Source organism: Pseudorca crassidens, chromosome 9 (assembly GCF_039906515.1).
Source record: "Pseudorca crassidens isolate mPseCra1 chromosome 9, mPseCra1.hap1, whole genome shotgun sequence".
Classification (NCBI taxonomy): domain Eukaryota; kingdom Metazoa; phylum Chordata; class Mammalia; order Artiodactyla; family Delphinidae; genus Pseudorca; species Pseudorca crassidens.
In genome coordinates this window covers 61,213,188-61,236,943 of record NC_090304.1, presented here as the reverse complement: position 1 = coordinate 61,236,943, position 23,756 = coordinate 61,213,188, and the positions used below count along the sequence as shown (strand labels likewise).

Here is a 23,756-nt window from a genome sequence, read left to right as displayed (position 1 = left end):
AGTCCCTTACCACAATTTTTTAAAAATCTTAACACCTTCTCCATCTGGGGGCTTAGGAGGAAAACAAGTTGGAAACTCACACCCTTTGGTGGGGATGAAAAAATAAGTTGTTAATCAACAAACCCTCACGTGGCATTTAGAAAGGTAAGTAAAAACAAACCATCAAAGTTTTGAGGACATTACTTTTCAGACTCAAGCTGTTCTTTCTTCTGCTTTAGATCTTCTTCTGTTATGCCTCCCAAGTGTTTATAGTTGCTCTCTGCAATTTCCAGGAGGTGTCTCAATTCTACAATTTTCTTATAAGCTCTCACTGCAAGACAAAGTTGAACAGGAACCTAGTTTAGACAGATAACAGCTCATGAGCTCACAGGATGCTGGTCCTGGAGCATACTCTTCCTCTAAAGCCAGTGTCTGCATGGTCAGTGTCTGTATGGTTCGGGGAAGGAGATGGAGGGAGGGTGGTGTCTATATAGAAGGACACATATCAGTAGCAGAGTATTAGGGTGAACAAGCAGTGAAATATCTAAATGGAGGATTCTGTTCCTGCTGTTGGAGGATATATCACTGTTATGACTATTAATACCAGGGAAAGGAAGGGAAGGGAAGGGGAGGGGAGGGGAGGGGAGGGGAGGGAGGCTGGCTAGCAGTGTTTTAGGACTAGTTGTACATTACAGGACCATGCACAATCTATTTATGTCAGAAAATTAGAAAAACTGAAATATGCTTGATTGATTTATGATAAATCAGAACTAATTCAGCCCCCCAATTTTATGATTAGTCACTTGTAATATCTAGGCAAGAGGATATTGAGAAGGAAGTGTGTTAAGAGCTACCTTGAGCTATTCTCCAGCTATCAAAACCATGATTTTTTCTATCCTTTGTGGTACAAGTTCTCAACCTGGGGTGATCTTCTCCTCCAAGGAACACTTGGCAATATCTGGAGACCTTTTACTTGTTAAACCTCGGGGCATGGAGGGAAACAGACTATTGGCATGTAGAGGCTCAGGATGCTACTAAATACCTTAAAATGCACAGGTGGGCCCCCCTCAACAAATAAGTATCTGGCCCAAAATGTCAATAACACAGAAGCTGAGAAACTCTGCTTTACAACCAGGTTAGCAAATCACAGCCTCTTCTCCCTGACACTCACCACTCTGATTTATCTCTCAATAGGTTAGAGATGCAGGTTCCAAACTACATACATCAGAATCAACTGGGGTACTTTTTAAAAATGTATATGTTTGAGCCCCATAGCAGTCCTACAAATTCAGGTATCAGTAGTTAGTAAAAGCTCCTCAGACAATTCTGACAGGCAGACAGGTTTGGGATCCACCATAACTAATAGCAAACAAGTAGAGGGGATTTTTTTTTAATGTTACATAAAATGGAAAGAATTGTGATGGTTTATTTAATTCTTTAACATTTGAAGGCTATGTTTTGAAAGGGCTGTTCTATGGGATCATCGGAGGTAAGAGCTAGGATTAATAGGGATTAGTTCCAGGAAGAAAGATCTTAACAAAGGCGAAACTTTTCAACAAAAACAGTTAAGAGGGTGGGAGGGAGGGAGACGCAAGAGGGAAGAGATATGGGAACATATGTATATATATAACTGATTCACTTTGTTATAAAGCAGAAACTAACACACCACTGTAAAGCAATTATACTCCAATAAAGATGTTAAAAAAAAAAACAGTTAAGAGCTATCATGTATTTGTGGAGTGCCTGTGATGGGAAGGACACTACGATAAGTGCCTTATACATTTACCCCTGTCAAAAGGTAGAAATGGGCCACATGGGTGATAGTGGGGGCCTTGTCACTGAAGGTGATTGGATGCTGGATGACATGTGACAGGAATGTTGAGCCAGGAATCAAACCTCAAATGGGGTTCTATGATGCCATGACCCTAAACCTAATTCACTAAAGAATGCTCTGAATTGAGGCTCAGTTCCAAGAAGTCTGTGATGACAAGAAATCCATTCAGTCTCCCGTAGGCACTCTGGCAAAACCTAGTATTCCAAGAGACTGGCCAGTCCTTTGGATTTTGCCCTGGAATAAAATTAAATAGTTATGTCAAATAGCACATGACTTCATATATAGTACCTTCACTAGCTGCAAGCACCCCAGCTGGGCACCAGCCAGAGCCTCACTATATGGCAAGGGTGTAAGAGTGCATTTGTGTCAAACACACCACAGAAGGAAACTGTTCTAGCTTCGTTCTTGGTCTTTCCTTAAACATCTTTTAAAATTTTTGTGATTCACTGACAATGATCACTTCACAAAAATCTCCTAATCAACTAATTTCAGAAGACACTGAAATTCTACAAATCAACTGTTCATCTTCTGCAGTGCTAATAAGTCCTTGCTAATTCTCAGTACAATCAACAAAAAAGAAATTTAAGCACAAACAAAATTTTAAAATAGATAAAATGGATTGCATCAAAATTAAAAACTTGCACTGGCAAGGACATCATTAAGAAAGTTAGGATAAAAGACAGCCTCCTCAATAAGTGGTGCTGGGAAAACTGGACAGGTACATGTAAAAGTATGAAATTAGAACACTCCCTAACACCACACACAAAAATAAACTCAAAATGGATTAAAGACCTAAATGTAAGGCCAGACACTATCAAACTCTTAGAGGAAAACATAGGCAGAACACGCTATGACATAAATCACAGCAAGATCCTTTTTGACCCACCTCCTAGAGAAATGGAAATAAAACCAAAAATAAACAAATGGGACCTAATGAAACTTCAAAGCTTTTGCACAGCAAAGGAAACCATAAACAAGACGAAAAGACAACCCTCAGAGTGGGAGAAAATATTTGCAAACAAAGCAACTGACAAAGGATTAATCTCCAAGATTTACAAGCAGCTCATGCAGCTCAATAACAGAAAAACAAACAACCCAATCCAAAAATGGGCAGAAGACCTAAATAGACATTTCTCCAAAGAAGATATACAGATTGCCAACAAACACATGAAAGAATGCTCAACATCATTAATCATTAGAGAAATGCAAATCAAAACTGCAATGAGATATCATCTCACACCAGTCAGAATGGCCATCATCAAAAAAATCTAGAAACAATAAATGCTGGAGAGGGTGTGGAGAAAAGGGAACCCTCTTGCACTGCTGGTGGGAATGTAAATTGATACAGCCACTATGGAGAACAGTATGGAGGTTCCTTAAAAATCTAAAATTAGAACTACCATACAACCCAGCAATCCCACTACTGGGCATATACCCTGAGAAAACCATAATTCAAAAAGAGTCATGACTAAAATGTTCATTGCAGCTCTATTTACAATAGCCAGGACATGGAAGCAACCTAAGTGTCCATCATCAGATGAATGGATAAAGAAGATGTGGCACATATATACAATGGAATATTACTCAGCCATAAAAAGAAACAAAATTGAGATATTTGTAGTGAGGTGGATGGACCTAGAGTCTGTCTTACAGAGTGATGTAAGTCAGAAAGAGAAAAACAAATACCGTATGCTAACACATATATATGGAATCTAAGAAAAAAAAAAAACAAGGTCATGAAGAACCTAGGGGTAAGACAGGAATAAACACACAGACCTACTAGAGAATGGAATTGAGGATATGGGGAGGGGGAAGGGTAAGCTGTGACAAAGTGAGAGAGTGGCATGGACATATATACACTACCAAACGTAAAATAGATAGCTAGTGGGAAGCAGCCGCATAGCACAGGGAGATCAGCTCGGTGGTTTGTGACCACCTAGAGGGGTGGGATAGGGAGGGTGGGAGGGAGACGCAAGAGGGAAGATATATGGGGACATATGTATATGTATAACTGATTCACTTTGTTATAAAGCATAAACTAACACACCATTGTAAAGCAATTATACTCCAATAAAGATGTTAAAAAAAAAAAGTTAAAAGACAACCCACAGAATAGGAGAAAGTATCTGCAAATACTTATACTTGCTGATATAAGGGACTTATATCTGCAAGTACTCTTAAAACTCAATAGTAAAAAGATAAACAACTCAGTTGAAAAATAGGCAAAGGATTTGAATAGACATTTCTCCAAAAGATATACAAATGATCAATGGGCACATGAAAAGATACTCAACATCATTATTCATTAGGGAAACACCAATCAAATCTACACTGAGATACCACTACACACTCACTATAACAGTTTTAGTTATTAACAAGACAAACAATAACGAGCATTGGCAAGGAAGGGGAGAAACTGGAACCCTCAGGCATTGTTGGTGGGAATATAAAATGGTGCAGCTATTTTGCATAACAGCTTGAAAGTTCCTCAAAATGTTAGACATATTTTTACCAGATGATGCAGCAATTCCAGCTGCTAGGTGTATATCCAAGAGCAATGAAAATACATTTCCATTTTCAAAAAGGAATGTATACAAATGTTCATGCAGCATTATTTTTTTCATATTTATTTATTTATTTATTTAGGCTGTGCCGGGTCTTAGCTGTGGCACGTGGGATCTTCGTTGAGGCATGCGGGATCTTTAGTTGTAACATGCGGACTTCTTAGTTGCGGCATGCGGGATCTAGTTCCCCAACCAGGGATCGAACCCGGGCCCCCTGTACTGGGAGCATGGACTCTTACCCACTGGACCACCAGGGAAGTCCCAGCAGCATTATTCTTAATAGCCAAAATGTGGAAACAACTCAAATGTCCAACAACTGATGAGTAGATATATAAAATGTGGTATAGGGACTTCCCTGGTGGTCCAGTGGCTAAGACTCCATATTCCCAATGCAGGGGGGCCGGGTGTGATCTCTGGTCAGGGAACTAGATCCCACACGCTGCAACTAAGAGCTTGCATGCCGCTACAAAGATCCTGCATGCCACAACTAAGACCCAGTGCAGCCAAATAAATTTAGGAAAAAATAAATTAAAAATAAAAAATAAAATAAAATGTGGTATATCCATACAAAAATATTATTTGGCAATAAAAAGGAATAAAGTATGAAGTAATGATCCACGTTACAATGTGCATAAACCTTGAAGACATTGTGCTAAGTGAAAGAAACCAGTCACAAAAAACCATATATGGTATCATCCCATTCATATGAAATGCCCCAAATAGGCAAACCTATAGAGACAGACAGTAGATTAGCAGTTGCCTAATTGGGGGGTGGTTTGAGGGGAAGGGAGAAGAAGGTAGAGGTTAGGGGGATTGACTACTAATGGGTATGAGGTTTCTTTTGGGGGGTGATGGAAATGTTACAAATTTTATTGTAATAATGGTTGCACAAATCTGAATATACTAAAAACCATTAAATTGTACACCTTAAATGGGTAAATTGAATGGTATGTGAATTATATCTCAGTGAAGCTATTTAAAATAAAGCTGTCAGGAAATTCTGAAGGGATCACTGACTCTGAGCCTCACTGTGGTGGGCTGCTTGTTGGGAGCCCCTAATATCAGCATCTTTTAGGTTGCATTCACCAGGAAAGAGGCTTCTACCATCACCTGGAGAGTGAGGTTCTGCCTGACGATGTTCTGGGAGCTCTTAAAAAAAATTTTTTTTTTAAATTTAGACCTGAATTAGAAGTTTTTCTCAGACAATACAGTTTTGGTACTAGTTTTTCCTGCCAGAATAACTGAAAATACTTTCCAGAGATCACGAGGAAGGGAATTGACATTTACTAAGCCTCTAGGCACTTCCCATTCTCTAGTGCAGTCTGTGGGATGACATTACGTTAATATTCTCATTTTTACAGATGAGGAAACCAAGGTTCAGAAAGTAACACAGCTAGAAAGAGGTGAAGCTCTGATGTCTGAATCCAGTGCCAAGCTCTGCTCACTTTACTACAGCTGCCTTTGCTTTGGTTAGCCTCCGTTCAAAAAGATCCTTCTCACCTTTCTTCTATGAAAGAGTGCCATTGAAACAGTTTTTCTCATCCATTCATATGAACCATGGCTCTCTGACAAATATCATGAGAAGTGAAATCAGGGTTATATGGCAGGAAAATACCCCTTTCCTCTTTGAGGGACAAAGATCATGTCTCACATTCTTTATATGTTCAACAACCCCTAGTACAAAAATCTGTACTAGTTCTGGTTCCCCAAAAAATATCAAAGTATTTTACCTTGTAGATGGTAGTTGTCTTTAAAATAATTCTCAAATCTGTGGTATTTTTTAAAGGAAAAATCATGGAAGAGTTGGCACACTTACCTCTGGCATCTGTTTTATCCGACTCACTGAGACCTATATCATCTTTGGCATCAGTGCTTCCCTCAACACCATGTCTTATGAAAAACTTAATATCATTTTCATCAATTTCACTCTCATCATCTGTATCATATTTCTGTAGTCCTTCCAATAGCTTTACTGCTGCTAAATGGGCAAACCTGTAGAAAAGAATTAGTAATTACAAGATCCACAATCTTTTTCAAATTGAAATAGCAGTTTGCATTTAATTTAGGGAATTACACTCTACATTATCCCACCAACTCACGCACCAATGAAGAACGAAAACTGTATCTGAAGGTCAGTGACAATTTGATGCATATCCAGCAATGCGGGGAATTCAAACAGTTAGTGGAAACTAAGGACAAGCAGTCATATTAAAGAATGATTCCAGAATTTTTTTTTTTGGTCACGCCGCGGGGCTTGTGGGATCTTAGCTGCCCGACCAGGGACTGAACCCGGGCCCTCGGCAGTGAAAGCGAGGAGTCCTAACTACTGGACCGCCTGGGAATTCCCAGATTCCATTTTTTAGTGGCAAAAATCCAACTGAAAGAAGTGACCCAATATCAAAAGAATATTTGGTGTGTCCCCAAACGGAACTGCTCAACTGAGTAGAAAGCCCGGAACCACCCTACTTGATTTACCTGTATTTACTACCTTTTCCTGATGGCCTAATTTAGATCATAGAATTAGTTCTGGTTCCAGTTTTAGGGAAAACTATAGCTCTAGCCCCCTTAATCGTCATCCTTCCTCAACCCTCAAAGCACTCAGCATGGCTTTGAAATTTAATGGAAAAATAATGACTTTCATATCCACATTTCTTATTTTCTTTGATCTTTCCCACATCTCTATGAAGCTTCTAATAATATACCCTTGGTTTTCAAGTTGTTGTTGTGATTGTATGTAATCTGCATTATTTTTCCCACAGTTTTGCTAATTAAAATGTTCAATGCTGGGACTTCCCTGGTGGTGCAGTGGTTGAGAGTCCGCCTGCCAACGCAGGGGACACGGATTTGAGCCCTGGTCTGGGAAGATCCCACATGCCGCGGAGCAACTAAGTCTGTGGGCCACAGCAACTGAGCCTGCGCTCTAGAGCCCGCAAGGCATAACTACTGAGCCTGTGTGCCACAACCGCTGAAGCCTGTGCGCATAGAGGCCGTGCTCTGCAGCAAAATAAGCCACCGCAATGAGAAGCCCACGTACTGCAACTAGAGAAAGCCCGCGCACAGCAACAAAAACCCAACCTAAGCAAAAATAAATAAATTAATTTTTTTTAAAAAAATGTTCAATGCTTTCTCAGGACATGGAGAATTACTCGCTAAACATAAAAACCTCAAATTTTATTTTGTTCACACACTTCCATAACCATGTGCACATGCACACATATATCTTTACCTTTCACCAGGTACTGCAAATCATTAACAATATAGTAATAAACATAGGAAGTTGTACGGTTAATAGAATTCGTTATCGCTATTACTAGATTGTCACTTCACAGCTATCATTTACTGAGTACTTGCTTTATGCCAGATTCAAGGTTGTTTCTATAACACTACACTCACACTAGCACTTTGGTGCATAAATGACAAAGAAATGTGGGTCAGAAATTATGAATATATTCAGATACAGTACTAAATCACCCATGTAATACTGATATAAGGACAGACAAATAGATCAATGGATAAAATACAGACTACGGAAATAAGCCCACGCATACGTGGACACCTGACGTGGACAAAGACACAAAGGCAATAGAAGAAAAAGGACAGCTTTTTCAACAAATGGTGCTAGAACAATTAGATATCCATATGCAAAAAAAAGAACTTGGATACATACCTCATACCACATACAAAAATTAACTCAAAATGGATCACAGACCTTAATGTAAAACCTAAAACTGTATATATAACAATGTCTAAAAGAAAACATAAAAGAAAATCTTTGTGACTTGGTGTAAATCAAAGATTTCTTAGATGTGATACCAAAAGCATAACCCATAAAAGAGCAAATTGATAAAAAAATTTTGCCCCTCATTGTTAAGAGAATGAAAAAACAAACCACAACTGGGAGAAAATCTTCACAAAACAAAAATCTGAGAAAGAACTAGTATCCAGAATATAGAAAGAGTTCTTAAAACTCAACAATAAGAAAACCACCCAAGTTTTAAAAGTGGATAAAAGATCTGAACAGTCACTTCACCAAAGGAAAACATACAAATGGCAAATATGTATATGAAAAGATGCCCCAAATCATTTTCCATTAGGAAAAAACAAAAAACACAATGAGACACCACTACACACCTACTGGAATTACGAAAATCAAAAATTCTGACAATATCAAATGCTGGCAAGGTAAGAAGCAACAGAAACACTCATCCACTGCTGATGGAATGCAAATTGGTGTGGTCACTTTGGAAGGCACTGTGGCAGTTTCTTATAAAGATAAACACACCCTCTTAGCATCTGACTCAGCAATCCTACTCCTACGTATTACTCAAGTGAACTGAAAACTTATGTTCACACAAAAATCTGTATCTGAATGTTTATAGCAGCTTTATTCATAATCACCAAAAAGTAGATACAAACAAGATATCCTTCAACAGATTAGGGGATAAGCAAACTATGGAATACTATGGAATTCCACAGTCAATGGAATACTACTCAGCAATAAGAGATGAACCACTAATACACATGAATGATTTTCAAAATAATTATGCTGAGTGGAAAAAGCCAAATATATAAGAGTACATACCGTATGATTCCATTTATATAAAATTCTAGCAAATGCAAACTAATCTATAGTGACAGAAAGCAAATTAGTGTCTGTTTGGGGATGGGGCAGTGGAAAGCAGTAGGAGGGAGAGATTACAAAGGTGCACAAGGAGATTTTAGGAGGTGATGGATATGTTCACTATCTTGATTGTGGTGATGATTTCACAGGTATATACATATATCAGAATTCATCAGTTTGTGCTGTACAAATATGTGTACTTTACTATATGCCAATTATACCTTGATAAAGCTATTTTAAAAAATAAAAAATAGTGGGCCTGAGTTGATAATGATGCTACTATGTGGTAAAACAAAACCATATTCCATGGCTTCAAAGAGATCCCACAGACAAAATTTTAAGGAACATGAACTCACAAACAAAAATTGCATGGCAATTTAATGAATAATTAGGCCCTTGCATCCCGTCAAGCCTCATGTGTAACTTTTAGCCCACACTCCTAGTTTAGATTCAAGCAGTTCTGAACCACATGCGTTCCTCAGACAAACAAGGTGTTATCTTAAAACTCTTCCTCCTTCAAGTGTCAGCATAAATGTTGCTTTCTCCAAAAAAAAGTTTTCCCAGACTTCTATATAAATTCTGTCCCCCGCAGTTGCCTTCATAACTCTTACCATCATCTGTATTAACATTTCTCCCCCACAACTTTAGAACAGGAATACTTGGGCACTTTTTCTTCTGTGCTCTTACTGCACCTTATACATGACATGTAATACGACATACTGATTATAATCAATAAAAGTTATGTTTGTACATTTGTCTCTCCACAAGACTGTAAGTTTCTTGAGGGCAAGGACTATTTTTTGTCATCTTGGTAAACTTAATGCTAACCATAGCACGGGGAGCATGGTAAGTATACAGGAAGTTGAATGAAAAAACAATCAAATGAACAAATGGATGAACTAAATATTCTGTGAGGGCCTGACCTGAATGAGCTAGAGGTGTTCTATAATAGGTGTTACATTTAATTCAAATATAAATATTAAAATTTGTTTCAAAATCCATGTGACTCCTTTTGATTACTCCTTTTTATCACACAGCATTTCTCAACAGGTACCAGCATTTGGGTGGGACAATTCTTTGTTGTACACTACTGTTCTGAGCACTGTAGAATGTCTGGCATTCCTGGACCTGACCTCATGAAACATTAGTGATGGTCTCCATCACTGTGACAACCCCTCCCCACATTTCCAAATGCACACCCCCCAAGAAGGGGGACTACTACCTCCCAGCTGAGAATCACTGCTTTAGAGAGAAGAGCTGATATGTTGTCAAATGTCAATTCAGCTTGAAAATTATCATTCCATCAGCATTTGACTGAGTCCTATAATCCAGAAATCTTCAGAGATTTCTGAGTATAGAAGAGTAAATGCAAAACTTTAAAAACAAAAGAAAGAAGCAAAGCAGATAGGGATACCTCTTAGCCACATCACTGGGTTTCTCCCTTGCTTTGTTGGTAATATTACTGTCTGCTCCCATTTTAATTAGCCACTGCAAACACTCTATGTGGCCTTGCCCAGCAGCTGTAAAAACAAAACAAAATGTACACACAAAAAAGTTACTGTTATTAGAACAATTTTCTAAAATTTTGGACAGTACCACTGCAGAGTATTTTTGTAAATACTAATCCTTACAATAACCAGCAGAAGTAGGTTGGCCAGATGTTATTTTCTCTAGTTCATTTATTCATTCATTAGACAAATATTTAATAAAGTATCTGCTGTACTCAGCCCCTATGCAGAGAGCTTTACATACAGATATAGATGTTGAAGCTCAAAGAGGCTATTTAACATCATACAGCCAGTAAGTAATGGATTTGAAACTATAATCTAGGTTTTTTCTAATCCTTATCCAGTGCTCATCTACTGTATTCATAGCTCCTGACCAATCTTGTACCAGGCCAAATGTAAGTGCAATCTGTGTGAATGTGAAAGACTTTGAAAATCTTTTGCCATCTTGTATAAGTAGCTTATTCCTCTGACCCTCATAACTCAAAATGTTCAGGGCCCCTCACTGATTACCTAAACTGTTCACCACCTTTCCTTAAAACACATGCACTCAATATTAACTTTCACCTCCACAACTCTGCTTATGTGTCTTCTCACCTAGTGCCCATCACTCAATCATATGATCATCTAATTTCTCCCCTCCTTCTAGGTCCATCTCAAAATGCAGGGAAACTGTTGGGGGGAAACTCAGTCTAAAAAGATCTGAGTTTAGGTCCACTAAACAACAGATTGCAGGACAGGACAGAACTTAGCAAGTGGCTGGCATATAAAGACACTCAATAAACGTCTATAGAGTTGATGAATAAATGAATGGAAAAAAATGAATGAAACCTCAGCTTTGCTCTTACTAGCTGTGTAACCTCAGTCAAGAAACCTGAGGGGGGACTTCCCTGGTGGCGCAGTGGTTAAGAATCCGCCTGCCAATGCAGGGGACATGGGTCCGAGCCCTGGTCCGGGAAGATCCCACATGCCGTGGAGCAACTAAGCCCATGTGCCACAACTACTGAAGCCCGTGTGCTTAGAGCCTGTGCTCCGCAACAAGAGAAGCCACTGCAATGAGAAGCCCGCGCACCACAACAAAGAGTAGCCCCTGCTCGCCCCAACTAGAGAAAGCCAGTGCGCAGCAGCAAAGACCCAACACAGCCAAAAATAAATAATAAATAATTTTTTAAAAAAATAAATAAAAAATAAAAGCTAAATAACTCAACAGTAATTGTGTCAGAACTGAAGATGAAGCAGGAATCATAACTTACCTTTATGCATAAGAGTTGATCCATTATTATCACGTTCATTAATATTGATTACTCCATCTTCTATTAATTTCTTAAGCATTGCCAAATCACCCTTAAAGGCAGCCACATGACCTGGAAATGCTAAAGCTATGAATTAAAAATTCAGCATTTCAGGAAACATAGGAATTCGTTCCTTTTCCCTGCCTTAATCAGTCACACATTTCAGGTTTCAGTATTAACTCAACTATGAGAATGTTACATTGGAATTAGTTCAGTTGATGCAATGACAAGTAATAAAAAGAGAATCATAAAATAAGATTATTATTAACCGTGTAGCCTTTCCATCCCTCAGGATCTCAAACATGCCAGGAATATATGGTACCAGAACTATTCTTGCCATCTTCCCTGTTTCTCTCAGGCCACCACAAAACACAAGGAGATGGTCATTTTCAACCCTTTGTATAAAGACATACTTGGTCTCAAGTCCTACATTTGCATAGACCACTCCCTCCCCGTTTACAAGTGAAGAAAGCAAAAGAAACTGGAAGGAGATAAAGTATATGTGTGTATCTATACATAAACATAGACACAGACAGGTGTGAATACACCTGACCTAGTGCCTAGCACATAGTAAATACTTAATAAAATGTTTTTAATGATAACAACGAGATATACTGAGCCCTTACTGAATGCCAAGCATGGTAGTACGCACTTGTAAGGATTGCCTCATTTAACCCCCTCAACAACCCTGAGGTAGCTATTCTCATTTCTACATATGGAAAGGAAACAACCTAGAATACCCAAGGAGTATTTTAAAAAGGACAAAGTTGGAGACTTATAATACCTGACTGTAAGTCTTACTATAAAGCTTCAGTAATCAAAACTGTGTAGTACTGGGCTTCCCTGGTGGTGCAGTGGTTAAGAATCTGCCTGCCAATGCAGGGGACATGGGCTCGAGCCCTGGTCTGGGAAGATTCCACACGCCGCAGAGCAACTAAGCCAGTGCACCACAACTACTGAGCCTGCACTCTAGAACCCACGAACCACAACTACTGAAGCCTGTGCACCTAGAGCCTATGCTCCGCAACAAGAGAAGCCACTGCAATGAGAAGCCCGCGCACCGCAACGAACAGTAGGGTAGCCCCCACTCACCGCAACCAGAGAAAGCCCCCGTGCAGCAACGAAGACCCAATGCAACCAAAAATAAAATAAATAAATTTATTTAAAAAAAAAAAAGAGAGACACGAGAGCTTGCTTCCTCTCTTTCAAAAAAAAAAAAACACTTTGTAGTACTGGCAAAGAGATCTACCAATAAGACAGAATGCATAAACAAAATATGCATCCATACAATGGAATACTATTCAGCAATAAAGAGTAACGAACTTCTAATATACACAACACAAATGAATCTCAAAAGATTAGAGAAACCCATTAGAAATCCATTTCCATTAGAAAACCCAAACTAATCTATAGTGACAGAAAACAAATCAGTGGCTGTGTGCGGCCAGGGTGAAAAGAGGGATGAACTACAAGAGGGTATGAAAAAACATTTGAGATGAACTGCATACTTTAAATAAATACAGTTTATTTTATGTAAATCATACTTTAATAAAGTTGCTTTTTTTAAACAAGGGTATCATTTGTGAAAAAACAAGCCACAGTGTGAGAGAAAATATCTATATCAGATAAAATTAATAAATGATTGGTATCAGAACTATATAAAACAGCTCAAATTATTTAGAAAAGGACAAAGAACACAATTTTACAGGCAATTCAATAGAAAACTAGAATAGCCAATAACTTTACTAAACAATGTTCAGCCTCATTAGTAATCAAAAAAATGCAAATAAAAACACAAGTTAAACCTCTTCATACCCAACTAAGTGGCAAAAATTTTTACGTCTGACAATACTGAATATTGTTTCTCTAAATTCTCACCAAACATTGCTGATGAGAGTGTAAATTACTACAACCACTCTGATAAAGAATGCAGCATTTATAACTATTTATACTGAAAATGGGCATATCCCAACAAGCAAAACCTAAAGTAGAGTTTCCCAACTATTTACCAAGGCAGTGCTCTTAACTCTCAATCTTCAGAGAAGATAGGCAGTACCTCAAGAAGCCTCATCCAACAGTACCAGTATGCCACACAAATATCATTTTCTATGTGGGCAAAGTGTGAAAAGGGTAGGGAAGCACTTCTCTAAAGAACATCCTGGGGCTTCCCTGGTGGCGCAGTGGTTGAGAGTCTGCCTGCCGATGTAGGGGACATGGGTTCGTGCCTCGGTCCAGGAAGATCCCACATGCCGCAGAGCGGCTGGGCCCGTGAGCCATGGCCACTGAGCCTGCGCGTCTGGAGCCTGTGCTCCGCAACAGGAGAGGCCACAATAGTGAGGCCCACGCACCACAAAAAAAAACAAAAAAAACACAAACAAAAAAAAATCCTGTGCATGTAAACAAGGACACACACAAGAATATCAATTACCACCGTGATTGTAATTCTGAAAACTGTAAACAATCTAAACGTCAAATCGGAGAATGGATAAACAGTGTTTTATTAAATGCAATACCACAAACAATTTAAAACAATAAACTAGAATACATCTATCTGTCTAATAAACCTCAAAAATCATAACATTTTGTGAAAAAAGAAAGTTAGAGAGAAGTATACATTACTATTTCATGCCATTTTTATAAAGTTTTAAAAGAAGTTTCAAAGACTTCTAGTTGTCCACTAAAATCCCCTTCCTTCCACAGTAACAAGAGCTGCATCTGAGCTGAGGCCTCTCAGCTGGGTACTAAATTATCCAGGCTTCCTTGCAGCTGGGTGTGGCCATGTGACTAAACTCTTGCCAATAGAATGTTAGCAAAAGTGATGACTGCAAATTAGACCTTAAAAATCCTAGCTTAGGGCTTCCCTGGTGGTGAAGTGGTTGAGAATAGGCCTGCCGATGCAGGGGACACAGGTTCGTGCCCCGGTCCGGGAAGATCCCACATGCCACGGAGTGGCTGGGCCCGTGAGCCATGGCTGCTGAGCCTGCGCGTCCGGAGTCTGTGCTCCGCAAGGGGAGAGGCCGCAACAGTGAGAGGCCTGCGTACCGCAAAAAAAAAAAAAAAAAATCCTAGCTTATACTCTTGTTCTCTCCCCACCTCCTGCTGGATTAGCAACAACTAGAGAGAGCTAGTTAGGAAGATAACAGGTCCCTGAATGACTACATAGAACAGATGCACTCTCCAACCAGGGCTATTATATAAAAGAAATAAACTTCTATATAATTTAAGCTGCTGAATTTTAGGATTTCTTATTAGATATAACAGTTTAGTCTGTTAAACTAAAAATACACAAAATGATACTGCAAATTTTTGTGAGTATATATACACTAAATATAAAACCATAGAATGGAATTATAAATCCAAAATAATGGTTACCTCTGAGGGAGAAAAGGAAATGAATGGTATTAGGGAGAGAGAACCAGGAAGCTTCAAGTGTATCTTATCTATAATATTTTATTCTTAAATCTAGTGGTATAAAGAGTGTTCACTGAAGACTCTCAAGATGGCAGAGGAGTAAGATGTGGAGATCACCTTCCTCCCCACAAATACATCAAAAATACATCTACATGTGGAACAGCTCCTACAGAACACCTACTGAACTCTGGCAGAAGACCTCAGAGACTTCCTAAAAGGCAAGACACTCCCCACGTACGTGGGTAGGGCAAAAGAAAAAACAGAGACAAAAGAATAGGGACGGGACCTGCACCAGTGGGAGGGAGCTGTGAAGGAGGAAAAGTTTCCACACACCAGGAGGCCCCTTCACTGGCGGAGACGGGGGTTGGGTGGGGAGGAAGCTTCGGAGCCACGGAGGAGAGCACAGCAACAGGGGTGTGGAGGGCAAAGTGGAGAGATTCCTGCACAGAGGATCGGTGCTGACCAGCACTCACGAGCCCGAGAGGCTTGTCTGCTCACCCGCCGGGGCGGGTGGGGGCTGGGAGCTGAGGCTCCGGCTTTGGTCAGATCCCAGGGAGAGGACTGGGGTTGGCTGCGTGAACACTGCCTGAAGGGGGCTAGTGCTCCACAGCTAGCCAGGAGGGAGTCCAGGAAAAAGCCTGGACTTGCCTAAGAGGCAAGAGACCATTGTTTTGGGGTGCGCGAGGAGAGGGGATTCAGAGCACCACCAAAACGAGCTCCAGAGACGGGCGCAAGCCGTGCCTATCAGAGCAGACACCAGAGATGGGCATAAAACGCTAAGGCTGCTGCTGCAGCCACCAAGATGCCTGCGTGCAAGCACAGGTCACTATCCACAGCTTCCTTCCTGGGAGCCTGTGCAGCCCGCTACTGCCAGGGTCCTCTGATCCAGGGACAACTTCCCTGGGATAACACACTGCAACGTCACGCCAGCCTCTGCAGCAGCAGACTCGCCCTGCATTCCCCTCCCTCTCCCTGGCCTGAGTGAGCCAGAGCCCCCTAATCAGTGGCACCTTTAACCCCCTCCTGTCTGGGTGGGGAACAGACGCCCTCAGGCGACCTACACACAGAGGCAGGGCCAAATCCAAAGCTGAACCCCAGGAGCTGTGCCAACAAAGAGAAAGCGAAATTTCTCCCAGCAGCCTCAGGAGCAGTGGATTAAATCTCCACAATCAACGTCATGTACCCTGCATCTGTGGAGTACCTGAATAAACAACGAATTATCCCAAAATTGAGATGGTGGACTTTGGGAACAACTGTAGACTTGGGGTGTGCTTTCTGCAACTAATTTCTTTCTGGTTTTATGTTTATCTTAGTTTAGTATTTAGAGCTTATTATTACTGGTAGATTTGTTTACTGATTTGATTTCTCTCTTTTTTTAATATATATATATTTTATTTTCCCTTTTTCTCTTTTTGTGAGTGTGTATGTGTATGCTTCTTCATGTGATTTTGTCTGTATAGCTTTCTGCCATTAGTCCTAGGGTTCTGTCTGTCCCTTTTTTTTTGGTATAGTTTTTAGCGCTTCTTATCATTGGTGGATTTGTTTTTTCGTTTCTTTCGTTTTTTGTTTTCCATTCTTCCTTTCCTTTTTATTTATTTTACTTCTTAATTTTTTATTAATAATAATATTTTATATTTTTTAAAATAAATTTATTTATTTATATACTTTTCTTTCTTTCTTTTTCTCCCTTTTCTTCTGAGCTGTGTGGCTCACAGGGTCTTGGTGCTCCAGCCAGGTGTCAGGCCTGAGCCTCTGAGGTGGGAGAGCCAAGTTCAGGACACTGGTCCACCAGAGATCTCCCGGCCCCAAGTAATATCAAACAGCAAAAGCTCTCCCAGAGATCTCCATCTCAACGCTAAGACCCAGCTCCACTCAACAACCAGCAAGCTACAGTGGTGGACATCTTATGCCAAAAAACTAGCAAGACAGGAACACAACCCCACCCATTAGCAGAGAGGCTGCCTAAAATCATAATAAGGTCATAGACACCCCAAAACACACCACCAGAAGCAGTCCTGCCCACCAGAAAGACAAGATCCAGTCCAACCCACTAGAACACAGGCACCAGACCCCTCCACCAGGAAGCCTACATAACCCACTGAACCAACCTCACCCACTAGGGGCAGACACCAAAAACAACAGGAACTACGAACCTGCAGCCTGTGAAAAGGAGACCCCAAACATAGTAAGTTAAACAAAATGAGAAGACAGAGACATATGCAGCAGATGAAGGAGCAAGGTAAAAACCCACCAAACCAAACAAATGAAGAGGAAATAGGTAGCCTACCTGAAAAAGAATTCAGAGTAATGACAGTAAAGATGATGTAAAATCTTGGAAATAGAATGGCGAAAATATGAGAAACGTTTAACAAGGACCTAGAAGAACTAAAGAGCAAACAAACAATGATGAACAACACAATAAATGAAATTAAAAATTCTCTAGAAGGAATCAATAGCAGAATAACTGAGGCGCAAGAACAGATAAGTGACCTGGAAGATAAAATAGTGGAAATAACTACCGCAGAGCAGAATAAAGAAAAAAGAATGAAAAGAATTGAGGACAGTCTCAGAGACTTCCGGGACAACATTAAACGCATCAACATTCAAATTACAGGGGTCCCAGAAGAAGAAGAGAAAAAAAAAGGGACTGCGAAAATATTTGAGGAGATTATAGTTGTATAGTTGAAAACTTCCCTAATATGGGAAAGGAAAGAGTGAATGGAGTCCAGGAAGCGCAGAGTCCCATACAGGATAAATCCAAGGAGAAACATGCCAAGACACATATGCCCAAGACACATATTAATCAAACTATCAGAAATTAAATACAAAGAAAAAATATTAAAAGCAGCAAGGCAAAAGCAACAAATAACATACAAGGGAATCCCCAGAAGGTTAACAGCTGATCTTTCAGCAGCCACTCTGCAAGCCAGAAGGGAGTGGCAGGACATACTTGAAGTGATGAAAGGGAAAAATACGCAGCAAGGATCTCATTCAGATTCAACGGAGAAATTAAAACCTTTACAGACAAGCAAAATCTAAGAATTCAGTACCACCAAACCAGCTTTACAACAAATGCTAAAGAAACTTCTCTAGGCAGGAAACACAAAAGAAGGAAAAGACTTAAAATAACAAACCCAAAACAATTAAGAAAATGGTAACAGGAACATACATATCAATAACTACCATAAATGTAAATGGATTAAATGTTCCAACCAAAAGACATAGACTGGCTGAATGGATACAAAACAAGACCCATATATATGGTGTCTACAAGAGACCCACTTCAGACCTAGGGACACATACAGACTGAAAGTGAGGGGATGTAAAAAGATATTCCATGCAAATGGAAATCAAAAGAAAGCTGGAGTAGCAACTCTAATATCAGACAAAATAGACTTTAAGATAAAGACTACTACAAGAGACAAAGAAGGACACTTCATAATGATCAAGGAATCAATCCAAGAAGGTATAACAACTGTAAATATTTATGCACCCAACATAGGGGCACCTCAATACATAAGGGAAATGCTACCAGCCATAAAAGGGGAAAATGACAGTAACACAATCATAATAGGGGACTTTAACACCCCACTTTCACCAATGGACAGATCAACCAAAATGAAAATAAATAAGGAAACACAAGCTTTAAATGATACATTAAACAAGATGGACTTAATTGATATTTATAGGACATTCCATCCAAAAATAACAGAATACACTTTCTTCTCAAGTGCTCATGGCACATTCTCCAGGATAAGTCATATCTTGGGTCACAAATCAAGCCTTGGTAAATATAAGTAAACAGAAATTGTAACAAGTATCTTTTCCAACCACAATGCTATGAGACTAAATATCAATTACAGGAAAAGATCTGTAAAAAATACAAACACATGGAGGCTAAACAATACACTACTTAAAAACGAAGAGATCACTGAAGAAATCAAAGAAGAAATCAAAAAACACTTAGAAACAAATGACAATGAAAACATGATGACCCAAAACCTATGGGGTGTAGCAAAAGCAGTTCTAAGAGGGAAGTTTATGCAATACAATCCTACCTCAAGAAACAAGAAAAATCTCAAATAAACAACCTAACCTTACACCTAAAGCAATTAGAGAAAGAAGAACAAAAAAACCCCACAGTTAGCAGAAGGAAAGAAATCATAAAGATCAGATCAGAAATAAATGAAAAAGAAATGAAGGAAACAATAGCAAAGATCAATAAAATTAAAAGCTGGTTCTTAGAGAAGATAAACAAAATAGATAAACCATTAGCCAGACTCATAAAGAAAAATAGGGAGAAGACTCAAATCAATATACTTAGAAATGAAAAAGGAGAAATAACAACTGACACTGCAGAAATACAAAGGACCATAAGAGATTACTACAAGCAACTATAAGCCAGTAAAATCGACAACCTGGAAGAAATGGACAAATTCTAAGAAAAGCACAACCCTCTGACACTGAACCAGGAAGAAACAGAAAACAAACAGACCAATCATAAGCACTAAAATCGAAACTATGATAAAAAATCTTCCAACAGGGCTTCCCTGGTGGCGCAGTGGTTGAGAGTCCGCCTGCCGATGCAGGGGACATGGGTTCGTGCCCCAGTCCAGGAAGATCCCACATGCCGCGGAGTGGCTGGGCCCGTGAGCCATGGCTGCTGAGCCTGCACGTCTGGAGCCTGTGCTCCGCAATGGGAGAGGCCACAACAGTGAGAGGCCTGCGTACCTCCAAAAAAAAAAAAAAAATCTCCCAACAAACAAAAGCCCAGGACCAGATGGCTTCACAGGCGAATTCTATCAAACATTTAGAGAAGAGCTAACACCTATCCTTCTCAAACTCTTCCAAAATATACCACAGGGAGGTACACTCCCAAACTCATTCTACGAGACCACCATCACCCTCATACCAAAACCAGACAAAGATGTCACAAAGAAAGAAAACTACAGGCCAATATCACTGATGAACATAGATGGAAAAATCCTCAACAAAATACTAGCCAACAGAATCCAACAACACATTAAAAGGATCATACACCATGATCAAGTGGGGTTTAACCCAGGAATGCCAGGATTCTTCAATATATGCAAATCAATCAATGTGATAAACCATATTAACAAACTGAAGGATATAAACCATATGATCATCTCAGTAGATGCAGAGAAAGCTTTCGACAAAATTCAACACCCATTTATGATAAAAACCCTCCAGAAAGTAGGCACAGACAGAACTTACCTCAACATAATAAAGGTCATATATGACAAACCCACTGCCAACATCATCCTCAATGGTGAAAAACTGAAAACATTTCCACTAAGATCAGGAACAAGAAAAGGTTGCCCACTCACACCACTATTATTCAACATAGTTTTGGAAGTTTTAGCCACAGCAATCAGAGAAGAAAAAGAAATAAAAGGAATCCAAATTGGAAAGGAAGTAAAACTGTCACTGTTTGCAGATGACATGATACTATACGTAGAGAATCCTAAAGATGCTACCAGAAAACTACTAGAGCTAATCAATGAATTTGGTAAAGTAGCAGGATACAAAATTAAACCACAGAAATCTCTTGCATTCCTATACAGTAATGACAAAAAATCTTAAAGAGAAACTAAGGAAACACTCCCATTTACCACAACAAAAAGAATGAAATACCTAGGAATAAACCTACCTAACGAGGTAAAAGACCTGTATGCAGAAAACTATAAGGCAATGATGAAAGAAATTAAAGATGGCACAAACAGATGGAGAGATATACCATGTTCTTGGATTGGAAGAATCAACATTGTCAAATGACTATACTACCCAAAGCAATCTACAGATTCAATGCAATCCCTATCAAACTACCAATGGCATTTTTCACAGAACTAGAACAAAAAATCTCACAATTTGTATGGAAACACAAAAGACCCCAAAGAGCCAAAGCAATCTTGAGAAAGAAAAATGGAGCTGAAGGAATCAGGCTCCCGGACTTCAGACTATACTACAAAGCTACAGTAATCAAGACAGCATGGTACTGGCACAAAAAGAAAACTAGGTATCAGTGGAACAGGATAGAAAGCCCAGAGATAAACCCACGCACATATGGGCACCTTATCTTTGATAAAGGCGGCAAGAATATACAATGGAGAAAAGACAGCCTCTTCAATAAGTAGTGCTGGGAAAACTCGACAGCTACATGCAAAAGAATGATATTAGAACACTCCCTAACACCATACACAAAAATAAACTCAAAATGGATTAAAGACCTAAATATAAGGCCAGATACTATACAACTCTTAGAGGAAAACATAGGCAGAATACTCTATGACGTAAATCACAGCAAGATCCTTTTTGACTCACCTCCTAGAGAAATGGAAATAAAAACAAAACTAAACAAATGGGACCTAATGAAACTTAAAAGCTTTTGCACAGCAAAGGAGACCATAAACAAGACGAAAGACAACCCTCAGAATGGGAGAAAATATTTGCAAACAAAGCAACTGACAAAGGATTAATCTCCAAAATTTATAAGCAGCTCATGCAGCTCAATATCAAAAAACCAAACAACCCAATCCAAAAATGGGCAGAAGACCTAAATAGACATTTCTCCAAAGAAGATATACAGATTGCCAACGAACACATGAAAGGATGCTCAACATCACTAATCATTAGAGAAATGCAAATCAAAACTACAATGAGGTATCACCTCACACCAGTCAGAATGGCCATCATCAAAAAATCTACAAACAATAAATGCTGGAGAGGGTGTGGAGAAAAGGGAACCCTCTTGCACTGCTGGTGGGAATGTAAATTGATACAGCCACTATGGAGAACAGTATGGAGGTTCCTTATAAAACTAAAAATAGAAATACCATACGACCCAGCAATCCCACTACTGGGCATATACCCTGAGAAAACCGTAATTCAAAATGTGTCATGTACCACAATGTTCATTGCAGCACTATTTACAATAGCCAGGACATGGAAGCAACCTAAGTGCCCGTCGACAGATGAATGGATAAAGAAGATGTGGCACATATATACAATGGAATATTACTCAGCCATAAAAAGAAATGAAATTGAGTTATTTGTAGTGAGGTGGATGGACCTAGAGACTGTCATACAGAGTGAAGTAAGTCAGAAAGAGAAAAACAAATAGCGTATGCTAACACATATATATGTAACCTAAAAAAAAAATGGTTCTGAAGAATCTAGGGGCAGGACAGGAATAAAGACACAGACATAGAGAACAGCCTTGAGGACACGGGGAGGGGTAAGGGTAAGTTGGGACGAAGTAAGAGAGTGGCATGGACATATATACACTACCAAATGTAAAACAGATAGCTAGTGGGAATCAGCCGCATAGCACAGGGAGATCAGCTCGCTGCTTTGTGTCCACCTACAGGGGTGGGATAGGGAGGGTGGGAGGGAGACGCAAAAGGGAGGGGATATGGGGATATATGTATATGTATAGCTGATTCAATTTGTTATAATGCAGAAACTAACACACCATTGTAAAGCAATTATACTCCAATAAAGATGTTAAAAAAAAAGAAGTGTTCATTATATTACATTAATCTCTCTATATTTCTGCTTAAAATATTTCATATAAAGAAGAGAATCTGGATGAATGTGTGGACAATGATACATAACATATTTTAATATAACATGTCTTATAACTCCTTTCTTTTCCTCCTCCATTTATTCTACTTATTAAATGCTAAAACACTTCAGGTTTATTACTTACTTTCTTGATCTTTTGGATCATTTCCTTCATACTCAGCCCCCTGGATAAACTGTAAAATGTTCTGCTTAAAGAACCTCTGGGCTAAGTCCAATACATTTTCTCCATTATCATTGAAGGCTTTCAAAGCTTGGGAGGCACTGCTCATTCTACTGAGTAGGAATTTAAAACAGTGAAGGTGGCCTTCCATGGCTGCTAAGTGAACTATAGGTGAGAGAAAAAATAATAATAATTTAATTTTAAATTGACAATAAAATATCTTGAAAAAAGAAACAACACATTAACTCTAAACCTCCTAGGGAGACAACTATCCCTATCCTATATAACAGAGATGTACTCTGGATGCAAGGATAACAGACCATTTTTCCAGCTTACATGTCCTTACTCAGTCAGCCTTCTAGTCAAGCCACAGCAGTAGATTAAATGGTTGAATAGCTACACTTACTGTGAATGTAGAGAGGCCAAGTGAGGGTCACCAAAGAGCAGGTCTCAGACAATTCTCTTGGAAAGTGAAATCCCAACTGCGCAGCTTATAATTATATGAAAAAAATGCCTTCTATGTAATATAGGTGCTAGATAGATAAATTTATCTTAATATTTTGGAAAAAAGTGGAAGAAATAAACCAAAATAGTCACTATGCAAATAGGGGTGATGTTATTTTTATCACTATGTATTTTGTCACTTTTTCATAAACATTATTTTTATTATAAACAAGAAGACTAGATCAAAACTGCAGACTAAGCACACATACTATCTCACCATTTCTTCTCTTAAATTCTTGAAAATAATAGAAAGATATTTTTTAAAGCCATAAAGGACA

The 23,756-nt window shown here is 39.1% G+C and overlaps 1 protein-coding gene across 9 annotated transcripts in view; it reads right to left on the bottom strand.

The window, feature by feature from the left end:
* The window catches only part of ANKRD42 (ankyrin repeat domain 42), an 85,023-nt gene that overhangs the window by 41,303 nt on the left and 19,964 nt on the right, over window positions 1–23,756 (bottom strand). For 5 of the 9 annotated variants that reach the window (XM_067750530.1, XM_067750529.1, XM_067750532.1 and 2 more), the window contains exons 6-10: window positions 22,939–23,139; window positions 11,757–11,882; window positions 10,413–10,518; window positions 6,194–6,369; window positions 184–310 (exon numbers count right to left, since the gene is read on the bottom strand). In XM_067750530.1, coding sequence (XP_067606631.1) covers window positions 184–310; window positions 6,194–6,369; window positions 10,413–10,518; window positions 11,757–11,882; window positions 22,939–23,139 — 736 coding nt within the window. Of the gene's footprint in view, window positions 1–160; window positions 311–6,193; window positions 6,370–10,412; window positions 10,519–11,756; window positions 11,883–22,938; window positions 23,140–23,756 lie in introns of those variants that run through there. The other 4 variants (XM_067750535.1, XR_010946219.1, XM_067750533.1 and 1 more) reach the window with 4 other exon arrangements.